The sequence below is a fragment of the Lepidothrix coronata genome, unplaced genomic scaffold (genome assembly GCF_001604755.1).
Source record: "Lepidothrix coronata isolate B3197 unplaced genomic scaffold, Lepidothrix_coronata-1.0 Scaffold6, whole genome shotgun sequence".
NCBI lineage: Eukaryota > Metazoa > Chordata > Aves > Passeriformes > Pipridae > Lepidothrix > Lepidothrix coronata.
This window is the reverse complement of record NW_016690186.1, coordinates 21,670-41,146: the sequence shown is the minus strand read 5'-3', so window position 1 is coordinate 41,146 and position 19,477 is coordinate 21,670. Positions and strand designations below refer to the sequence as shown.

The 19,477-nt window shown below is 39.8% G+C and overlaps 1 protein-coding gene across 1 annotated transcript; it reads right to left on the bottom strand.

The window, feature by feature from the left end:
- Positions 1–4,954: 4,954 nt before the first annotated feature.
- Positions 4,955–19,272, bottom strand: MOS (v-mos Moloney murine sarcoma viral oncogene homolog). Its single transcript, XM_017832639.1, has 2 exons — positions 14,171–19,272; positions 4,955–13,013 (listed from the first exon to the last, which is right to left on the bottom strand). Exon 2 carries the CDS (start codon positions 6,121–6,123, stop codon positions 5,074–5,076), a length of 1,050 nt encoding a protein of 349 aa, XP_017688128.1. The 5' UTR covers positions 6,124–13,013; positions 14,171–19,272; the 3' UTR covers positions 4,955–5,073.
- Positions 19,273–19,477: the final 205 nt, after the last annotated feature.

Below are 19,477 nucleotides of genomic sequence, written 5' to 3'. Positions count from 1 at the left end.
TCCAGGGGCGGATGGTGGTTCCTCTACTGCCAAACTGTCCTATGGCATCCTTAGCTGATGGCAGACTGGGATAGATGCCAGTAGACTTTTTTGTTCCATTTTCCTTCTTTAACTGGTTTTAAGGCTTTTCATTTGACAGGCAGACAAATATTTGGCAGCTGGGTTAACTGAAGCATAGAAAGAGGCTCTTTGAGTGCTTTATGAAGGTATTTGCAGCAGATAAATGGCTAAAATAAACAATACGTAAAATTTTCCACATACAGTTAATTTTAAAAATAACCATTTTCTGTCCCTGTTTTCATCTTTGTTCTAGTGGATGAATTCATGAACACAAATGCTAATGCTGCAAAAGTTGATATACAAGTCAAATAATAAGCATCCACGTGACTCCCATTGCATTTACAAATATTTGTGTTCTATTGTGTAAAACAGTCTTTGTTTTCTTTGCTGCGGTATATCTTACCACAGAATACGGAGGCAACCCATACATCTTCACACTTATGTTTTTGTGCTTCCCGTCCTAATTCTGTATTGAGGACCTGCTCACCTCCAAGTCATATAGTATTTTTATTATTTGAAGATAGTGATGTTGTTACCGCTTTCTTTCTGGGTTGAGATAAAGCTTAATACTGAAAAAAAAAAAAAAAAGAAGCCTCCAAGGAAAGAGGAACAAACAACAGAACAAGCCAGGACCAGGGTTACAGAAGCTTCTGGTTCATGGGAAGCCAGATAAAGGTTCCCCACTTAATTATCAAATATGTTTATCTGCAATACTCCACCCCACCTCCAAATAAAGAGAGTAGCATCAGAATTGTAGCTTATGCTTCTTTTTTCAAAACCTATTTTGAAATGTCTGTTGATATTTCTTTTTGGGAACCAAAGACACTAAACCTTAAGTAAGAGCATGAAGATTAAGACAGAAGATAAAATTCCTGTAATCAACTTAATGGCCCTTTGCTGCACTCCTGGTCCAGTACAGCCATGACTTTCTTGTTCTGGCAGAGTCCTGAGCTGACCAGAGAGCTCCATATGTGTCTCACCAGGGCTGAGTGAACAGCGGGGAATAACCTCTTGTAGCAGCGCTCCAGAAGAGCTGGCACCACCCTTTGGAATGCACCACAGATGCTGTTGGCCGCCTTTGCCACAAGGGCGCATTGCTTGCTCATGTTCAACCTGGTGTCTGCCAGCAGCTCCAGGTCCCTGCAAAGCTTCTTTCCAAGCGGTTGGCCCCCAACCCCCTGCATCGGTTCCCATCAACTGATTTCTCCAGCTTGGTAAGATCTCTCTGAACACCAGCACAACCATCCAAGGTATTGACTGCTCCATCCAATTCTGTATCAACTGCAAACTTGCAGAGGGTGCACCATCCCATCATCCAAGGCTTAATGAAGGTGTTAACCTGCACTGTGTCCAGTACTGATCTCTGGGATACACCACTAGTGACTGGTCTCCCGCTGGACTTTATGCCATTGATCACAACACTCTGAGCCCAGCGGCTCAGCTAATTTTCAGTTTCCACTATCTAGTCAGTGCTTCATCAGTTTCTTTATGAGAATGTAATGGGAAACAGCATCAAAAACACCACTAAAGTCAAGATAAGCAACAACCACTGCTCTCCAGCAGCCAGTAATCTCACTGCAGAAGGCTCCTAAGTTGATCAAACATGATTTCCTCTTGACAAATCCCCTATGATCCCCCAAACACCGTTTTGTCCTTCATTTATTTGGCAATGATTTCTAGAATGGTGCATTCCACCAGTTTCCCAGGGATTTAGGTGAGGCTGACTGGCTTGTAATTTTCTACATCCTCCTTTTTGGCCATCTTGCAGACATGAGTTAGATTTGTTTTCTTCCAGACCTCAGGAATCTCTCCTGACCACACGACCTTTCAAAGGTAGTCAAGAGTTGCCCCACAATGACACTGGCAAGCTCTGTCAGCATTTGTGAGTGCATCCCATCAGGTCCTCTGAACTTCTGTAAGTCTTGTTTAGATGTTCCCTAACCTCATTCTTCTTTACCAACAGTAAGTCTTCCTTGCTTCAAACTCCCCACTGGTCTCTCAACTCTTGCATATTTATTATTTACATTTGAGTTTAATCAGGAGCTCCTTTTTTATCCCTGGGGGCATCCTGCCACCTTTGCCTGATTTCCTGTTTATGAGGACTGAATCTTGAGTTTGTAAAAGGCAATCTTTTAAAACCAACCAGCTGTCCTTGGCCCCTCCTCAAGATCATATCCCAAGGAAGTCTTTAAAAAATAAGTTTTCTGATTACATGATTGACATCTGTATAGCAGATCTTATATTAAAGGAAATAACAGACATATAGACCTGATTTGTTTAGAAGGAGCCAATATTGCTTTGGCTGGAAGGAGTTGTACTTCACAATTGTGTAGGATTGTATTAGAATTCTTTAGGAGCGCTGACAGCATGCAGATAAAGCACTGATTGATATGTTCCCTTAGGGTTTCCAAAGGTATTTGAAAAATCCTTCACTGCAAACTTTTGAAAGGTATTAAGCAGCCACATTTAGGAGAGAAAATCCTGCACTGGATAAGTCAAAAGATAGGCACGGGGGTAAAAAGTAAAGTATCAGTTCTCTCAGCTAGACAAAGTGTCCACTGGTGTTTCAGGGGATCCTGTGCTGCCCAGCACATCCATAAATGAAGTGCAAGAGAGTGACCCATAAGATAAACAAATTTGTTGATGGTGGAGTTATTTTGGATGTTAATTACAAGGGCCAACTACAAACTGGCAGAAAGAAATTCAAGGTATATGCATATAAAGTGAAGCAAGCAGGCAAAATTATCCTCATCACATAGAACCAGGGATTCTGAGCTATTAGGGTTGAGATGTTTCTTGATTAGTATTAACTCAGAGCTCAATAGCAATCAAAAAACCCTCAAAACAAATCAAACCTTAAAAGTTACTAAAAACTGGAGACCATCATTATTACAGCAGAGTATGATGTGCCTACATCTTGAATGCTGTGCAGAGTTCTCTCTCACTCGCTATCAAAAGAGAACCCTGAAAAATTGACAGACATCTGCAGAGCTGATTATACTTCAAGAGTAGGTCTTGGCCATCCAGTATCATTCTGTCAAGTACAACAGAGAATTTGAAGGGTGCTTGATTTTTCACAGAGACTCAAGTAGCACTTGTTGATGCTGAAGGATCATTAAGGAAAAAAATAGCAGTTTTCTAGCAGTATAAGCAACCAGCTACCTAGATTGGCAAAATAAATACAACACATAAGCATCTAGGAACTACTAACAAACTTCAATTCCATTTTTTATTATATACTTTTGAAAACTGGAGAAGCACTTTTATTTAAGGCTTGATGTTAAGATAAGGCATGTCAATTGGCTTTATCTAACATTTTATCTTAGATGCCCTCAGCTAATCATTTCAAAAGGTAACTGACTTATCATAATAACTTCTTTAAGATATCTTCTTTATTAAAATAAGTTATGCTACACACACAGAAAAAGTTCTGGTTCTATAGCATAATTATTTTGACAGAGAAAACATGGAAAATATTTTCCAGGATTCACCTTAGGTTTTTTGATTCCAGCCAGCATTTACAGTTCCGCTTAAGGGGGACAGAAGACCAAGAAATAGTTAAGCTTAGATATGCTTTATAAACCATTAATTTCAATTACCAACCCAAATACCATAAAGACCTACAGAATCATCTCAAATTCACATAGTTGCTCATTTCCAGGATTTCACGGGGCTAAGAACAGATGTGTGTCAGAAATCAGGAAACTGGCTCAATTCCTTGGGGATTTTTTTTTTCCAGAATGGAAGCAAGGGGGAGGAAGGGTAAAGAAGAAAAACAATTTGACTGAAACATCACTCTTTCTCCTGTCTTAAAAAGAAGCAGAGTCTTTGAGCAGAATGGCAATATCAGCTACAGCAGTTGGCCTCTGATAAGGGCTCAGATGTACAATTATCAGTTCTGATAAATCATGGATCAGAGCTCTTTGTCATCTGCATTGCCTACAGCACTTCCTTTCCCAGACACATTACAGCCAGATTAGGAAAGATAGTAGATAAGACATAAGCAGTGCAGAGGATAGTTCAACGGCAAACACTTTGAGTACCAGCAGAGTATCATTATTACTGCTTTAAGCAAACTTTCTTTACAGTACTTCCAGTATCTTGTCTAATACTGACCCATGCATTATGAAGCACAAATAATCCTCCTTTTACCAATAATTTTTTCCCCGATTTTTTTATTTTTCTAACTCACCCTGTACCTCAAAAACTTGGTAACTTTCTGCTCTGCACAAGATGCTCTTATAATGCTTCAGATATTAAAGTTTGCAGTGTTCCAGCTAGCAAGTTGCAACTAACACCTCCCTCGTAGCAGGGAGGTCTTATAAAAAGGACAGGTTGTTAATGTATCTTCTTACTCTCAATAGCCTTAGACTGGCAAAAAGTTTCCTTATTTCAAGATGTATATCATCAGTTCACATTTTCCATATCAAAAGCAGCATACTTACTGGAATTAAGTACATCCAAGAACAAGGGAAAAAAAACCCACTGACACTCTGTATTTATTTTTCTGCATTCACTGATTTGCGATACATACTCATTCCTTGGTAAATGGAGAGGAAAAAGCTCAAATGCACAACCCAAGCTAGTGAAGAACTACTCATATCTGACATTTTGAAAATACGAAAGGTATTATGTATAAAGAACCTTCCAAAAGCAGCTCCTTAGCCCCTTTTTTTGTACTTCACTTACTTAAAACCAACTATTTTTTTTGCACATCACATTCCCCAGTTTCTTCCTGAGCAAGACAGCACAGAACAGATCAGCCTGAAGTTGTATCTGCCAGTGTCTTGATCCTTGTGTCTATTCCCTCCCAAGGTAAAAGCCCACAGTTTTATTAAATCTCTTTATTTATAGTCTTCTTATATCAAAACAGTTTGGTGTTTTGTTTTTTTTCAGTATAACAAACCAGCAACAAAACCTTTAGAATACACAGGGGCTAAATTAATTATGTTCACAGAAAGGGTTAAGGAAAAGAAAAGTTGACAAAATAAATTTAAAGTGTCCCGAGTTTTCCTAGAGACTCTGTTTGAGGGCCCTGAGGCTGGGAAGCAGCTGGGCTGCACTCAGGCGCTCCTCTACATTGGCCTTCCAGCAGCAGCTAATAATACTTTGGAGTTTCTGGCCCAGTGGTGACTCGTGGAAAACAGCAGCAGCCAGTGAAGGGCGTAAGTTGTAGGCTACCACAGCATAGAGCACGTGCTGCCGCTCTCCCAGGTAGGGCTGCTCCCGCATGACAATTTGCCAGAGCGTGATGGCAAACGAGTAGATGTCTGCTTTGGCAGTGACCCCCTCCCCCTTGAGGAGCTCAGGGGCACGGTGTGTGTATGTGCCCCCTTGCTGGCAAACGTGGGGGCTGTGGGACAAGCCCTCCTCCAGTTTCTGGGAGCACCCAAAGTCTCCAATCTTGCACACTCCCTGCTCAGTGATAAAGATGTTTGCAGGCTTCAGGTCCAAGTGCACAATGTCCTGTGAGTGGAGAAAGGCTAAGCCAGTCACGATGTCACAAGAATAGCACACAGTCTCTTCCATGCTCAGGGCCTTCCTTCCACATCCTCCTTCATCATCCTCACCCTGTCTCCACATATCACCAGTGCCATAAATCACATGGTGCAGGGTGATGCTGCCCACATACTCCATAATGATGGTGCCCAGGCTGTTCTCGCTGGCTGGGGCACACGTGCTGGCAGCCACCACACGTACCACATTATCATGCTGTAGCCAGGCTACGTTCAGCTCAGCCCAGAAGCTCTGTCGCGATGCCAGCCGGTTTTTGCTGCTTTTCTTCACCTGCTTTACAGCCACGGTTGTACCATGGTAGGTAGCTTTGTAGACAGAACCAAAGCCCCCAGAGCCTATGGGCTGCAGGAGGCAGAGTTGCTCCCAGTCAATAGAGCACCAGGCCAGGCGTGGAGGCAAGCGGCGAGTCCTGACTGAAGGAGTTCCCCCCAAAAAGCTTTTGCTGTCTTTGCCAGGGATAACTAAAGGGCTGCTGCAGGGGCGCAAATCTGCAGATGGGGAATACTCAAAAGAAAGAAAACAATTAAGAGGAATAGGTGATGGCATAATAAGATGGAGAAAACCAGAGGCAGTTAATAAGACAGAAGACTAGAAAAATTTCCCCAACAGAAAGGACTCTACAGTGCCTTCCAAAGCCTTTTATCCTCCCTTCACCATTCTCCCTCCCACCCCCAAATGAGCTGCATCTGTCTCAACTAGCTGAACCAAATCAGTCTCACCTGGAAACATTCTTCTCCAACCCTGAAGCAAATCTCTAGAAAGTCAAAGCAAACGGATTTAAAGCTAAAAAGTTAATAACTCATAAGTATTTCACATCATTTCTACTCTCAAAAAGAAAGATGTTCTGCCCATTGAATGCCTCTAGTAAAATGCCTCAGGAGTTAATAAAGCAGTGACTAGTGAATGCATTTCACCATGACTCCAGGCAGGAATGATCAGCATCAGGTGCATTAAACAGCTCAAAGTCTTTGTCAGTGGAAGTAACTGAAATGGTGAGTGCTAACGTTTGATGAGGCTACAGCAGGCATAACTAAATATAAAAGTGCATTTGTAGAAACCTACCCCTTCAACATGATTGGGACAAAGGGACTGGTTTGGCTGCTCAGTTCTGCCCATGCAGGACAGCAACCTTAATAGCAGCATAAATACAAATGATTGCTCCATATCATCCTTTGGGTATAGTAACTAGAATTATATATAAGTACTTGGTAATCTTCCCATCACACCCCATGCAGTTACTAGAGTTGTGTATTTTATTTCTGGATCCTCCTTTGAGAACTTACTGCTGAATTTACAGAGCTGTTCTGGCAGAAATAATAATAATAATAAAAGTAATTTCGCCTTGGTGTTTCTTCACAGGGGCTTTTGGAATTTTGACCCTGCTTTCACATATTCACAGTGGTCATTCTAACTGCCATAAATGTTCGGTACCTACTGTACTGCCCAGGTATCAGAGCACACTTATGGAACCTATACAGCTAACGGCTTTTGAATATTCCAGTAAGTAACTTTCTGTACATGTTGACAAGCATCTTGGAAAGATTTGGCCTCATTTCCCACCTCCTCACCCTTCAGAACCTTCCTCTGGATGTCAGCTTTGTTGGTGTGGATCCTGCCATGGGACCTCAAAGATTGGCAGTGCCTGTTTCTCCAGAGTTTACCTCTGGGCAGTACTGGCTCTGCAGGCAGTTCCTGCAGAGTCTTCCTGGTATTTTCTGTTCTCTTTCTTTTGCTTCTCTGGATAAGATGCAGCACAGGTCACCGAGGGAGGTTTCAGGGGTACTCAGAACATGTTCAAGCAGAACTGGAGTATTCTCCACTTTGAGATGGATTCAGATGCTCACCTCAACAGGCAAACCTGATGTCCAAAAGGCATCTTCTGATCCTACTTGAACTCTAGAGGGTGAATTCATTCTGTAGTAAATCAGTGATGGAGATCTTCCCCAGTACTGAGACTATCAGGAGAAATTTGTCACAGCAATTCACGGGGAAGCAAGCTTGGATCAGAGATGAGTGTGAATGGGAAATTTGGGTTATCACCTGGCAGTGTGTGGGACAGACAGGCAGTGAAAGAACTTATAAACAGGTGCTAACAGGAGTTGTTACCAAGGGAGAGTGCAAAGACTGAAGCATGGCAAAAGGCCTCTCAGTGGCCCTGGGTACGACAGTTCCTGCAGATGAGACTGGCTGACAGCACAAGGCTCTTCTTTCCTGGCCCCTCCCAGAAGAGACTCTAACAGTTCAAGAGGCCCCTGGACCCCTCAGGTGCTATCAAACCCTGTGAGCTTTCTTTGTACAGTATAAGCCAGCCAGGTAATACCCTGTTGCTGCCTGCTCCTTGGAGCAGCTCTCTGGTTTGAAGCACTGCTCAACATCAGTTACACAGGGTTGTTTGGGGGTGGGGGGAGGACCAGAGGATCTTTAGTGTATTTACTTTCCTTTTCTGAGCAGCACTGTGATGTTATACTTGTAAATAAAAGTCTTCACTTCCAGTCTTTGCAGAGAATGTTTTCTATGCAGGTGAGCTGTGATGGAAACCTAAAGCTGCAGAAAGCTGATGAAACTATATGGAAGAGAGGAAAGATTTTTATGCCTGTTTTCTGAGTACTATTAGGGCTCCAATTCTTCAATGGGCTTCTCTGCCAAATAGCATATAAAAGCACCAGAAAGACATTTCTGCTCTGAATTCTCCAAGAACTTAAGCCTGTTTTCACCAGGTTAAGCTGGCAATGAAGTTCAAAGGGCAAGTTGGTTGTGGGAGAGGCACAGGTAGAAGGATGCATGGATGAAGAGACCTGTTAAGCTGACAACTATAGCAGCATATCTGATGATTCAGAATGCTATAGAACACAGCAGTAAAATCTATGTTCATAAAACAGAGGGTTAGAATTAGGGTTGTTTCCAAATTTCTTTGATTGAAATGTCATTCAGAAGGGTATACTAGACCTTCCATATTACTGTTTCCAAACTTTATGTCCACTTCTTTCAGTTGTCCCTTTGTTGATAATTTTCCTGTTACCCTTTCCTGCTAGAAACCTTTCTGTTTTGCCTCCGTCATGGCAGACATGTTGTATTGTTCTCGGGGAATACACTGAATTTTTGAACAGGAACTGTTTTAATGTAACTTACTGTCTTATCTCAGACTTATTGCTGTGGACCAAAGCAAGGGAACATCCAGTGTCTTTCAATGTGAACACAGTTAAATCAGATTAAAATGCAAGGAGGCTTTTATTAAGAATAAAGATTATTTTCCTCTAATCCATTAATGACTTGGCCCAGTGACATCACAGGAGACACAACTGCTGTATGACATCCTTGCCATGCTTCACAGCCTCATTTAGCTCCAGCATTACCGCAGGCTGGAGTAGGGAAACACAGCGAGGCCTAGGGACCAGCTACTGGGGACAAGCTGCCCCTTCCCTACCAGCCGCTCTTCCCCAGGGAACCCACAGCAACCTCCAACCACACTGTTGCCACTGCACTGCTATTTCCACAAGGAAAAAGGAAGCTGTAGGAACCAGAAGTCATCAGCAGAAAATGCAACAGGAAGTTTTACAAGTGACAAGAGGGTAACACACAGTCTGTGTCCCGTGGGCTGCAATATGTCGCAGCTGCAATAACCTGCAGCAGCAATGATTTTGTTCCAAGCTTGTGTGTTTCTGCAAGTAAAACATACCTGTGCATCCAGTGTTGCAATAGCTGCCCAGCCTAATCTGTGCTTCTGGCTGGGACGGTATACAGAATCAGTCTAGCTCAGTTCCTCCATTTATATTTCACTTGTTTATCAGGAATATAGAAACTTTGTTTGCTGTTGTTAGTTACTACTGCTGTTTGTCTGGTCATTGGGCAGGAGAAGTCAGTCCCAACACCAAGGGCCCTTTTTAAAGGGCTGATATGGATGTAACACAGGACACATACCAAAAATCAGTTTCATTTTGATTGAGGTGCATTACTCTTGTGGTTAACAGCCAAAGTTCTGTCTAAAACAGGCAAAGGACAGAACTGGGAATTGGAACTGTTTTCAGAGAGTTTAGGAGTACATATCCTTCTCCATAATCATTACTTTATTTCTTTGTACATTTGGTTGGTGTACCATATAACAAACCCTTGAAGGCTTGGCCGTCCAGAGGCTCCTAAAAACTGCTTTACAATACATTGTGTTTCTAATAAGGTACTTTGTAATCCTGCTAAAGGAGCCAAATGTAGCTCTTCAGGACTTAAATTACAGTCCTACTCAAAGCAAGACAGTTCCTTTGCCTGTTCCTTCGTGACTTCTGAGAGGTTTCAAATAAAAGTTTTCTTTTTCCTCCATTTACTGTCAGTCCCTGTGATCTCAGTTTGGGATTTGATGATGAACCTACACTCTCCTTACACACATAGTGTTTCATGGTCCAAGCGTTGCTTCCAGTCACAACTCATAGATCTCAAATGATATTCAGAGTTGCCTGAAAGGAGTTCTGATATTATCAATTGCACAGGTGTAAGTGATACCATTATCTGAAGCCAGTCCCTACAAGGCTTCCTCTGAAGATAGGCCACTGATTAACTACTTTTTTTTTTTTTTTTTTAACAGTAAAAGCACAAACCAGGAAAAAATCGAGTTCATGTTTCAGAGTTTGGCTGTTTTGGTGAGACAAATGACACCTTGGAACAGCAAATATAAGCAAGTTTTCTTTAAAGCAGTGAGAGGTAAACCTAAATGCAAAGAAAAAATACATCTGCAAGAACTGTGATGTTATTTTACTGCTGAGACATAATAATAATAAATATTTTAAAAGGTTAAACCCTAGTTTATAAATAATAAGATCAAGTTTCAAACACACATTGCCAAACAGCTGCTTGATGCTTTTTTTCCTTCACAGAAAGGTTACTCCATGCATTCAAGAACATGAAGCAAAGGCTCTCCTTACCTGAACACACAGGTTTTAACTGGAGACACTGGCAAGGCAGGTGAGGTTTCACAGATGATTTACTGGGGCCTCAGTGACCAAGGTGGATCAGGGATAACAATCTGGGATCTGCTGCTCTAGATTAATATCACAGTTTCAAAAGAGTACCTTGCAAGAAGCTAAGAGAGTGTAAACTTAGGGATAAAGACAATGAAATGTGACATACAGGCTCTCACCCATAGCAATATTTTCTGGCCATGCAAAGACAGACACCTATGCTGGCAAGTTGACTGTTGTCATGTGGCAGGCAATTTCAGTATTTTCAGCCAAATGGTCCAAGATGGGTTTTGCAGTGTTGCCCCTGGAGCAAAGCTGACTTCGCTGGGTCACAGGGAGATGCCAAATATAGTGGTAGAATATGGGACTTGTAGTTTAAGGACTAGAAAACAGCTTCAGTGCTTAATGAGAAAAATTAATCACATACAGCAAAGGGCCCAAGGAGGTAATGTTAGTGCTAGTCTACTGCTGGGAGGCTGCTGCCTTCCCAGGTACATAGATCTAATGCTGATGTCTAGGACTGATGCATAAAGGGGTCAGTCTCTCCCAGTAGCTTGCACAATCCCATTAACACAGATCATGCCCAGCCCTGTGACTGTATATTAAATACACTGCCATAGCAAATGTGGTGGCTTCCTGCAAATACCACCTCTTTGCAGAGTTGTAGAGGGGAAAGGGCAAGAGGATCAGCCAAATTTGGTGGCTCTGAAATGATGGCCTGGCTACTCTGGTGGGCCATAGCAAATTCTCAGAGGCTGCTGTAAGTTAAAGGGTTTTAAACCTGACTGATTAAAATGGGTTATACAGTTCAAGTACATTGTTGCAATTCATAAATTTTCATCAGTGAGTAAGCAGAAGCTTCTTGTAAAAATACTGCTGAAGAAAAATATGCCTAAGCTGAAGAGAGGAGAGCACATAAACTATGGGACAACCCTGTAATACTTTATTGGCATAAGGAGCCAGACAGTGCTGAAATAAGAGGAGACAATTTTCAGGCGAGGACAGACTTCAGAAAGTTTGCGAGTTTAGTCTGTATTTATTTGTCATGAATGTTTGATATTTGATATTCCTATGTTACATCTCAGACATTGCTCACTTATGGCATGCCCCTTAATCATACAGAGCCTGTATTTTATTTTTATTTTCAGTGTAAGTACTTGTGAGGGAACTTAAGGATTTACCCATGACCATGTGTGAAACAGTTTAATACAAAAGCCAGTAAGCCAGTTGAGTTTAATTTCAGAGGCACAGCCTACAGAACTTTTCTGCTGAAATTGTATCTAGTACTACACAAGGACAGCTGACAAACACCTTCCTCGCGGGAGTCTGTGCACCCCTTAGATAAATTGCTGTCTCTCATAGATTAATCAAGTATTTGGAAGAAACTCTTCCAGCTTGCATGGGAAACCACACACTGTGTTAACTAGGGGATACTTTAACAAACAGCAGGATTCACTTCGGACTTGTAAAACACAAACACTTTAAACATTTTGAAGTAAACCAAAACAAAATAATTTATCAAGTTTTTCACCTTACATTGATACTTTCCCATGCATACATACATACATATCTACATGTACACACAAATGTAGTAGATATATATATACACACACACATACGTATGCAAAAGTTGAAGCAGCATACTGATTTTGAGAGGCTATGACTATTCGGGTTCTCTGCGTTACTTAACACACATCAGGCAGAGATCTGACTGATTTATATGAAAATTACACTAAGTCATTCTTCTTTTTACATTGCACTTCGGTGCAACAGTAAGAATCAGTCCCACGGGTAAACTATCAAGGGATCAATTCAAATGATTTCCAGCTCAGCCATAGACTGCATTACCATAGTTCTGTTTTCAGACTGCTCAGCCAATAGCTGATGTCTCTTCAGCTCTATCTGAGGCAAACTAGCTTTATAGCTGAAGGTTTTATGATACAAGTATATCCGAACAAGACAAGGTTGTGCAATGATGACACTGAAGAACCGCTCACTGTATTTTTTACAAATACTTACTCCTCTGAATATGTTAATTTCCTAAGGACACACAGGTCATTACAACAAATAAACAGAATTATATAAAGATAAAAATACCAGGCAAGATGTTGCACCTTTATTAGGAGTAGAGAAAGTTTATACTGAATTACCTGGGATATAGCACATAAGCAGGAACTTGAAACCTCATGCAGCAGTTAATCTTTCAATACATTTCTCAAACTATTAAGTTCAGAGTAAATTTTGCAATAGAGCTCATCTTGCTGTGCTACTTGCTGCCTGTTTGTGATCACCAACCCTTGTTGTGCCAACTACGGCAGCTGCCACTTCGTAAAACTTACTTTCTATCCGATTTAATACAATGTTTTGATTTGCAAAGCGGGGAGGCCAACAGCATGTAGCTGCTTAGTTCTTGCTAGTTCAGCAGTAGCTCTGCATCACAGTTTTGGATTTCTCTGTCAAAAAACAGTCTTTATCCTAGGGCATGCTTATCTGTGGGAAGGAAAAGAAGGCATGAAAAGTGAGGGAGAGTGAAGGGGAAAACTAGCATAGTCTTACTCTTCCACTCCTGAAGGACAGTGAGACAGGTACAGAGGATACTGAAGGACCATTGTTCTGTACTTTCTTATGCGAGTTTTGGAAAGAGGAGGTTACACAAAAGAGAGAAGGGAAGACGCCTGTGGCTCTGAATTTAACAAAGAAACTCTGGAAAGACTGCAGCAAGAGATCTCTGGATATAACACAGATATCATCTGTTCAATCACATTTCACTTACTACAGGGGCTGACAGAGTTTCTAGAGGGTTTCCAGAGGCTGTCCATTTGGAAGGAGGACAGGTTAAATAGTAACGGTGGGTGAGACCAGCTATGATGGGATGGTTTTCTCTCGAGGGGTTGTGGGCGAGGGTGTGTGTGTTTGTGGGTGGCTATAAATGGTTTTGCAGAGCATTTATTATCATAGAGCATCTGTAGAGCTCTTGACCCTCAATATAACAAGGCCAACCCTCTTAAACAAGTTAGAAACCTGTGGTACAGAAGTGATAAGTCAGCTCAGAGGAAAGGGGTACGTAGGGATTACAGGAAAGGAAAGATGTCTGCATATGGAGAAGGTAAAAGCCAACAACTCTCTCTACAATCATTTCTCTCACACTGGGTTACAGCAACAAATCTAAAAAGTCAAGACTTAAAAAAGAGGGGAACTCAAAAGCAGGGAAACACAGACAATGCTGAAGATGTTAACAAAATATGTTCCAAAAAGCAATGAAATGTGAAATGCTAGTCTTTTACTTTCCTGTCAGACAGTCTACGCTAGGGAGCAACTGCATGGAATGAGCAGAGGCAACCTTCTGCAGTTGTGTGCAGGCTGCTTGTCTGGCTGCAAGGCACCTCTTCCCCCACGCATTACAGTCTGACTTCTTCGGCACTGTCATGGGCAGATGGGAGAACTATGGGATCAAAGCAATGGAGTTTCTCCTGGAAATACTGCAGAGAGAAACCCTCTGGCACACTTAGCACATGCCACACCCTTAAAGTCTGTCCTGTAAACCATAACAATTGATGTAAATGATTTGCATTAATCTGAAACGATAAGAGAATCACTCACCTATGTCTCCCAAATGAGTGGTCCCACTACAGAAACCCCACACTCACCTTCCAGTGTCTCACAGCATTTCAAAGTGCAATTTGATGGCAAGTTCAATTGCTTCCTTCAGTTCAGATCTGTCTTGTCACAGACACAGTAGCATCATCCCATTTGTTCCTTGGTGAAATCATGAAACATGGATATTTGTGCTTTAATATTTTCTGAAAAACTGACATTTTACCAGTCATAAATTGGAAAGACAGTTATGCTTTTGCAAACTCAGAATAACTACACCCAGCAAAACTGGATGTATTCTGTAATTACTTACTGTAATCCCAAACACGCAGATCAAGATTAACTATTGAAATGCCAGGCATAAGTTATTCATTAACTAAAACCATTCTGTAATTTTATTGATATATTTTGTGGAGTTCACATATTTTTGTACAGCAAACATAACACTGTAGGCCACAAGAAGCTGCAGCACTATTGTTTAATAGCAGCAAGGTATATTTTATAATCAGGGTATGTGGACAATAAATAGTCTGTTTCTTTGGATGTGAATGTTTAAAATGAAGTTCTGCTGCAGCTTCATAATGTGATTGCTATTTTACAGAGCTTATACACAAAAATATATATGCAATCTTTTTGTCTATATTTTATACAAATACAACAGTAGTTTGTGAATACATTTTAAAGTACATATACATGATAAGCAACTCAATTTCCCATATCACAGGATAGCAAATTTTAAATGCAAGAAACATATACAAATTCAGTCTGGAATGCAGGGTTTTCTGTGTTCTTTTTTTTTTTTCTCTATTTTTTGACTCAAAATTTTTATCATTAAAAACATTTTAGCAAACAAGTCCAAACAATTTTTCCACTAGCTAAAAATATAATTTCAGCAATCCGACTCAGGTTAGGGTGTGTCATCATTCCCCAATATACTTTTCCCAGTTTTTGTCTAAATCCAAAGGCTTTTAATAATATATAGCATGTTCTTCACTCCACACCATATAAAAAGCCCGCATTTAACATTAACTAGCAGTCACCTATTTTTGTGAACAAGAGCTAGGCTTGTCAGCGTTTAAATTTGCATGTCCAAAATTTTACTTTTGCAAGTGCATATGAATACATTGTGGTGTTGCACAAAGTTCATTAATGACAAATTAAGTCACAGTATAAAAATATATCATACAACTATAGGTCTAGTATAGTCCTCTTTTTCTATGGGTAAAAATACATCTGAATGAGACAGGGAGGTTTGTAGCACCATGAGAGGAGTTGTATCCCAAGTTACATTAGCAGCATGATCCAATATAACAATATTGCAGGAGTGTTTCTGAGGAGATAAACATTCACTCTGGTTCAACTGTACCACTGAAGCTTATACTGAAAAGTGTTTACATATGATTAGCAATAGTTCTGTGTCACTTCCAGGGCTAGATAACTGTTATCAAAAGACACTGCCTTCCAACAAAAGTAAGACACCCTTATTGCATAAAAGCTTTGGGACTACCCAAACACATTTTGAACTACTGTGGCATTACTTGTAAGTTGAGCATGATGCTAAGTAAGCTGTGGTTTTAACTGTACACTGGGAGGATGCAGGATGGGCAGCTAAGCCTATACAGTTTACTACATACCAGAGAAGTACATATATTTCAGAGGCTTATCTATAGACTGAGAAGAATACAGGAGAAGCTGCTAAACCAGTGTATGAGACAGACATAACAAAGGATGCAATCCTGCTGCCCTTGACGTTTACGGATGCAGGATCAGGCCCTAAGTTAACTTCAGACAGCAGCATAGCAATGATAGGATATGATAAAAAAAATCTGTATCAAATACTGCATGTTAAACATTTTTGACATAGTTTACCATCCAGAACTCCAGAGGACACAGTTTGCAAACGGAGAGGACAAACTCCTATTTGTTTTTGACTGGTATTCAAAATGGCAGTAGAAGACAGTGTAGTTTGAAACATGTAAACCTAGTAAAAACCATTGTAAAACCCTTAAGAAAGACACACTGGTTCTGTGCAATATAGCAAATTGATAAGAAAACACTGTAAAAATGTACCTGTTTAAAATTACAATGTCTACCATTTTGTACACAAAGCATTATACCAAAGGCCTACATATATGTAATCTAATGGCACTTGAAACAAATTATAATAAAAGGTTTTATAATAAAAAGCATAACCTGTAAGAAATTTTCTTAAAAGGTTTAGGTTTTCTTTTTGAAAGTGCTATATCTTGTAATATGTGTAACATAGAGGTTGACCAAGCTTTATTTTAAAAAATATTGGCCTATAATACAAGTTTAGCTCACTAGGCAAATGATCCTGAAAATATGTACTCTTAACATTCATTATTAGCTTAATAAAGCAATCAGCTCTGGCTCATGTTTCAGTCAGTATATGGTTTTTAAAAACCGCTACTGCCAAATTAACAATAAATCACTCTATTCCACAATTTACTACTAAATAAAGCACAAGCAACAAGTACACAAAAATATATATATTTAAAAAAAAAACAAAACAAAACAAAAAAAAAACCAAAAAAAACCCAAAACCAAAACCAACCTTACTAGAAGTTTAGAAGTTGCACAAAGAGTGGTGCATGATCAGCCAGCCCTCCCCCCTCCCACCAAGAATCCATCTGAAATCAAAAAAACGGAGTTTAAAAACTGATGGTTTAGTAGTGGCCAATATTGACTCTGCCTAAGTGATGCTCAAAAGCACTCCGGTGGCGGTGGTATTGCTTACAGGGTCAGTCTGCTTCCACATTACCCTACATCCTAGTTCAGCCGCAAACATGCCGGGTGCATCCACCCACTGAAACCCTGACTGAATGAGGTTCAATATCTTGTCTGAGGTCCCTATTTCTCAAGTGAAATGTACATCTAACTCCAAAGGGAAATGTCAATCCCTTTTCAGGAAGCTAAGGCACAAATGAAGTAGTAATAAGGGTTCTGGCTACACACTAAGAAACAGGTGTTGGCAAAGTGTCTGTTGGGTTTTGTTTTCTAATGAAGTCTTTTGGCAACTGAGACAAACAGTGGCTACAGATTGGAAATTTGTGAGCCAGGGGCTACCCAGGATGGGCAGTGCTGCCTGGTCACACTGCTGGGCCAGCTGCAGGATGACAAGCACTTGCAGCTTTCCTCTGCAGCAGGGAGAGTTGCAGATGCTTGGCTCCACATGGGACATAACCCACTGGAGGAATTAAGTCCATTTATCTTCATCTCAGATTGATTAAAAAGATTGAGAATAAACCCGAGTTTTTTCTAGATGCATTATAGTTGCTCATTTAGACTAAAGTTACATTCGGTTGCATTCACTTTGTGCTCTGTTCATCTGTTTTTTTCTTTCCTTTAGAAAGGTGAAGGGAAAAAAAGCAATATTGAACAAATCATTCAACTAAAGATGTAAGTAAGTGAGCAATCTGTTTCACAGAAACCAGAGGAAGCAGTTGTGAAGCAGAGCTAAAAGCCCACTGAGATAATATGCTCCTAACCCCAAAATCTAGGAGTAGTTTGCAGAATTTCAAAAGGTATTTTCCTTATTAATACATCCTTATTCTAATGCCTTTGGAACACAAACACATTTATAAAAATGTTATCTTTCGGTAATAAAATTTAAATACACATATGTATAAAATAGTAAAACTACACCTGCATATTGCTCCTAGAATTAAAAAAAAACAGTAGGAGCTACTGATAAAACATCTGGAGCATGAGCTCCTTAAATGGGAGCAACTTTTGTTTCTGTGAAGTATATTCAGTTTAACCACTTAAAACCTTGTACGAATCCTCATTATTGTTTTGAGAGATATTAATGTACTTGATTTCTATTTTTTAATTCCTTGTACAAAAATGACAAGGAAAATAATGTTATTGTTGAATTACAGCAAATCTAGTTTGCTCTTATGCATCACAGGGTTGGTTGTTTTTTTATTTTTTTTTTTCCTCTTTTGGTTATTAGGGGTTGGGGAATAGAATATATTGCATTAGGTAAAAGTGGTGTAAGCAATATGCTTTTACTTCACTCCTAAGAGTCCTGTCTTTAAATCTTGGCAACGGGCAAAAAGTCCCTAACCAAGTACCCAGGTGTAGAAAGTGTGATTAACATCTAACTTGTTGCTTAGGAGGACATAACACACCATGTAACACAACTGAAAAGATCATTCCAATAAAAAAAAAAAATCCAAAACAAAAACCTGGTAGTTGCAAATTTACATTCACTCTCTGACTGCACACTAGTTTTGAACTGAAAATAGATACACACTTTCTGGCTGGACTTGATCCACCCTTTGGTGGTGGCAGCTGGGAGAAGACTGATGCCTACAAATGTGAATACACTACTGGAAGATTCCTATGCAGTACTCTTTCTATGCTACTAAAGAGAAAAAACAGCAAGTTAAGAATTAAAACAAAAACTGCGACAAAATATTCTGCATTACTACATTACAACACTTTTATATTTCAAGATCAGCCATTAATTTTGCCTGTTTCCCTATACCAGAGTCATAAAAGCACAACAACACAGTTCCAAATTCAACTTGAAACATTTGTCAACTAGGCAAGCAGAGATTCTCTGTTGAAATTCTATTCAGCCATAATTTTAGAGAAGTAAATTTTTTTTTTCTGTTATCCATAACAGGCCACAAAAATTTAAGCCAGAAAATGGCAAAATTCTTAACAACTTTTATAATGACTTCGATACAAGTCAAAATGCTGTATAAATGTACATGTGTATATATGGACTTCTATATATACACACACAAGATTTCAGAAAAATCTGAATTCTATATTTATTTAAAAAATTTAGATTTGTCATTATAGAACAGGTCAGATGTGTCACCATTTGGGAAGAGGATTTGTTTGGAAATGGACTGGAGATATTTTTTCCCAAATCTTCAGGAATATTTGTGATACATATTTTAACTGGATTATCTGCAAATAGTAAAATATATTAAAAGTTAAAAGTGGCAGTTCTACCACTGACATCAACAAAATGGAATAACTGGTATGGTTAAAAAACTTCTAAAAAAAGGGATGAGTGTTGAGAGTTTGCTTGGGATGACTTTCTACTGAACATTTTAAATGTGTAAATTGGCAGTGAATATGAAAACAATACAATGAGACTGGTTAAAAAAAAAAAAAAAACAAAAACCAAAGTAAACACAGCTGAGAATAAACACTTTCAATGTATTTTAGCCAAATCCAAATGGATTTTCACAGGAATAGCAAAAAGCAAATTCACAACCTTTGCTTGCCAAAACTTATGTCTTTACCTCAAAGTACAGGGGTATTAGAGCCGTTACAAAAAAAAAAAAAAAAGACACAAAATACTTTTTTTTCCCCCA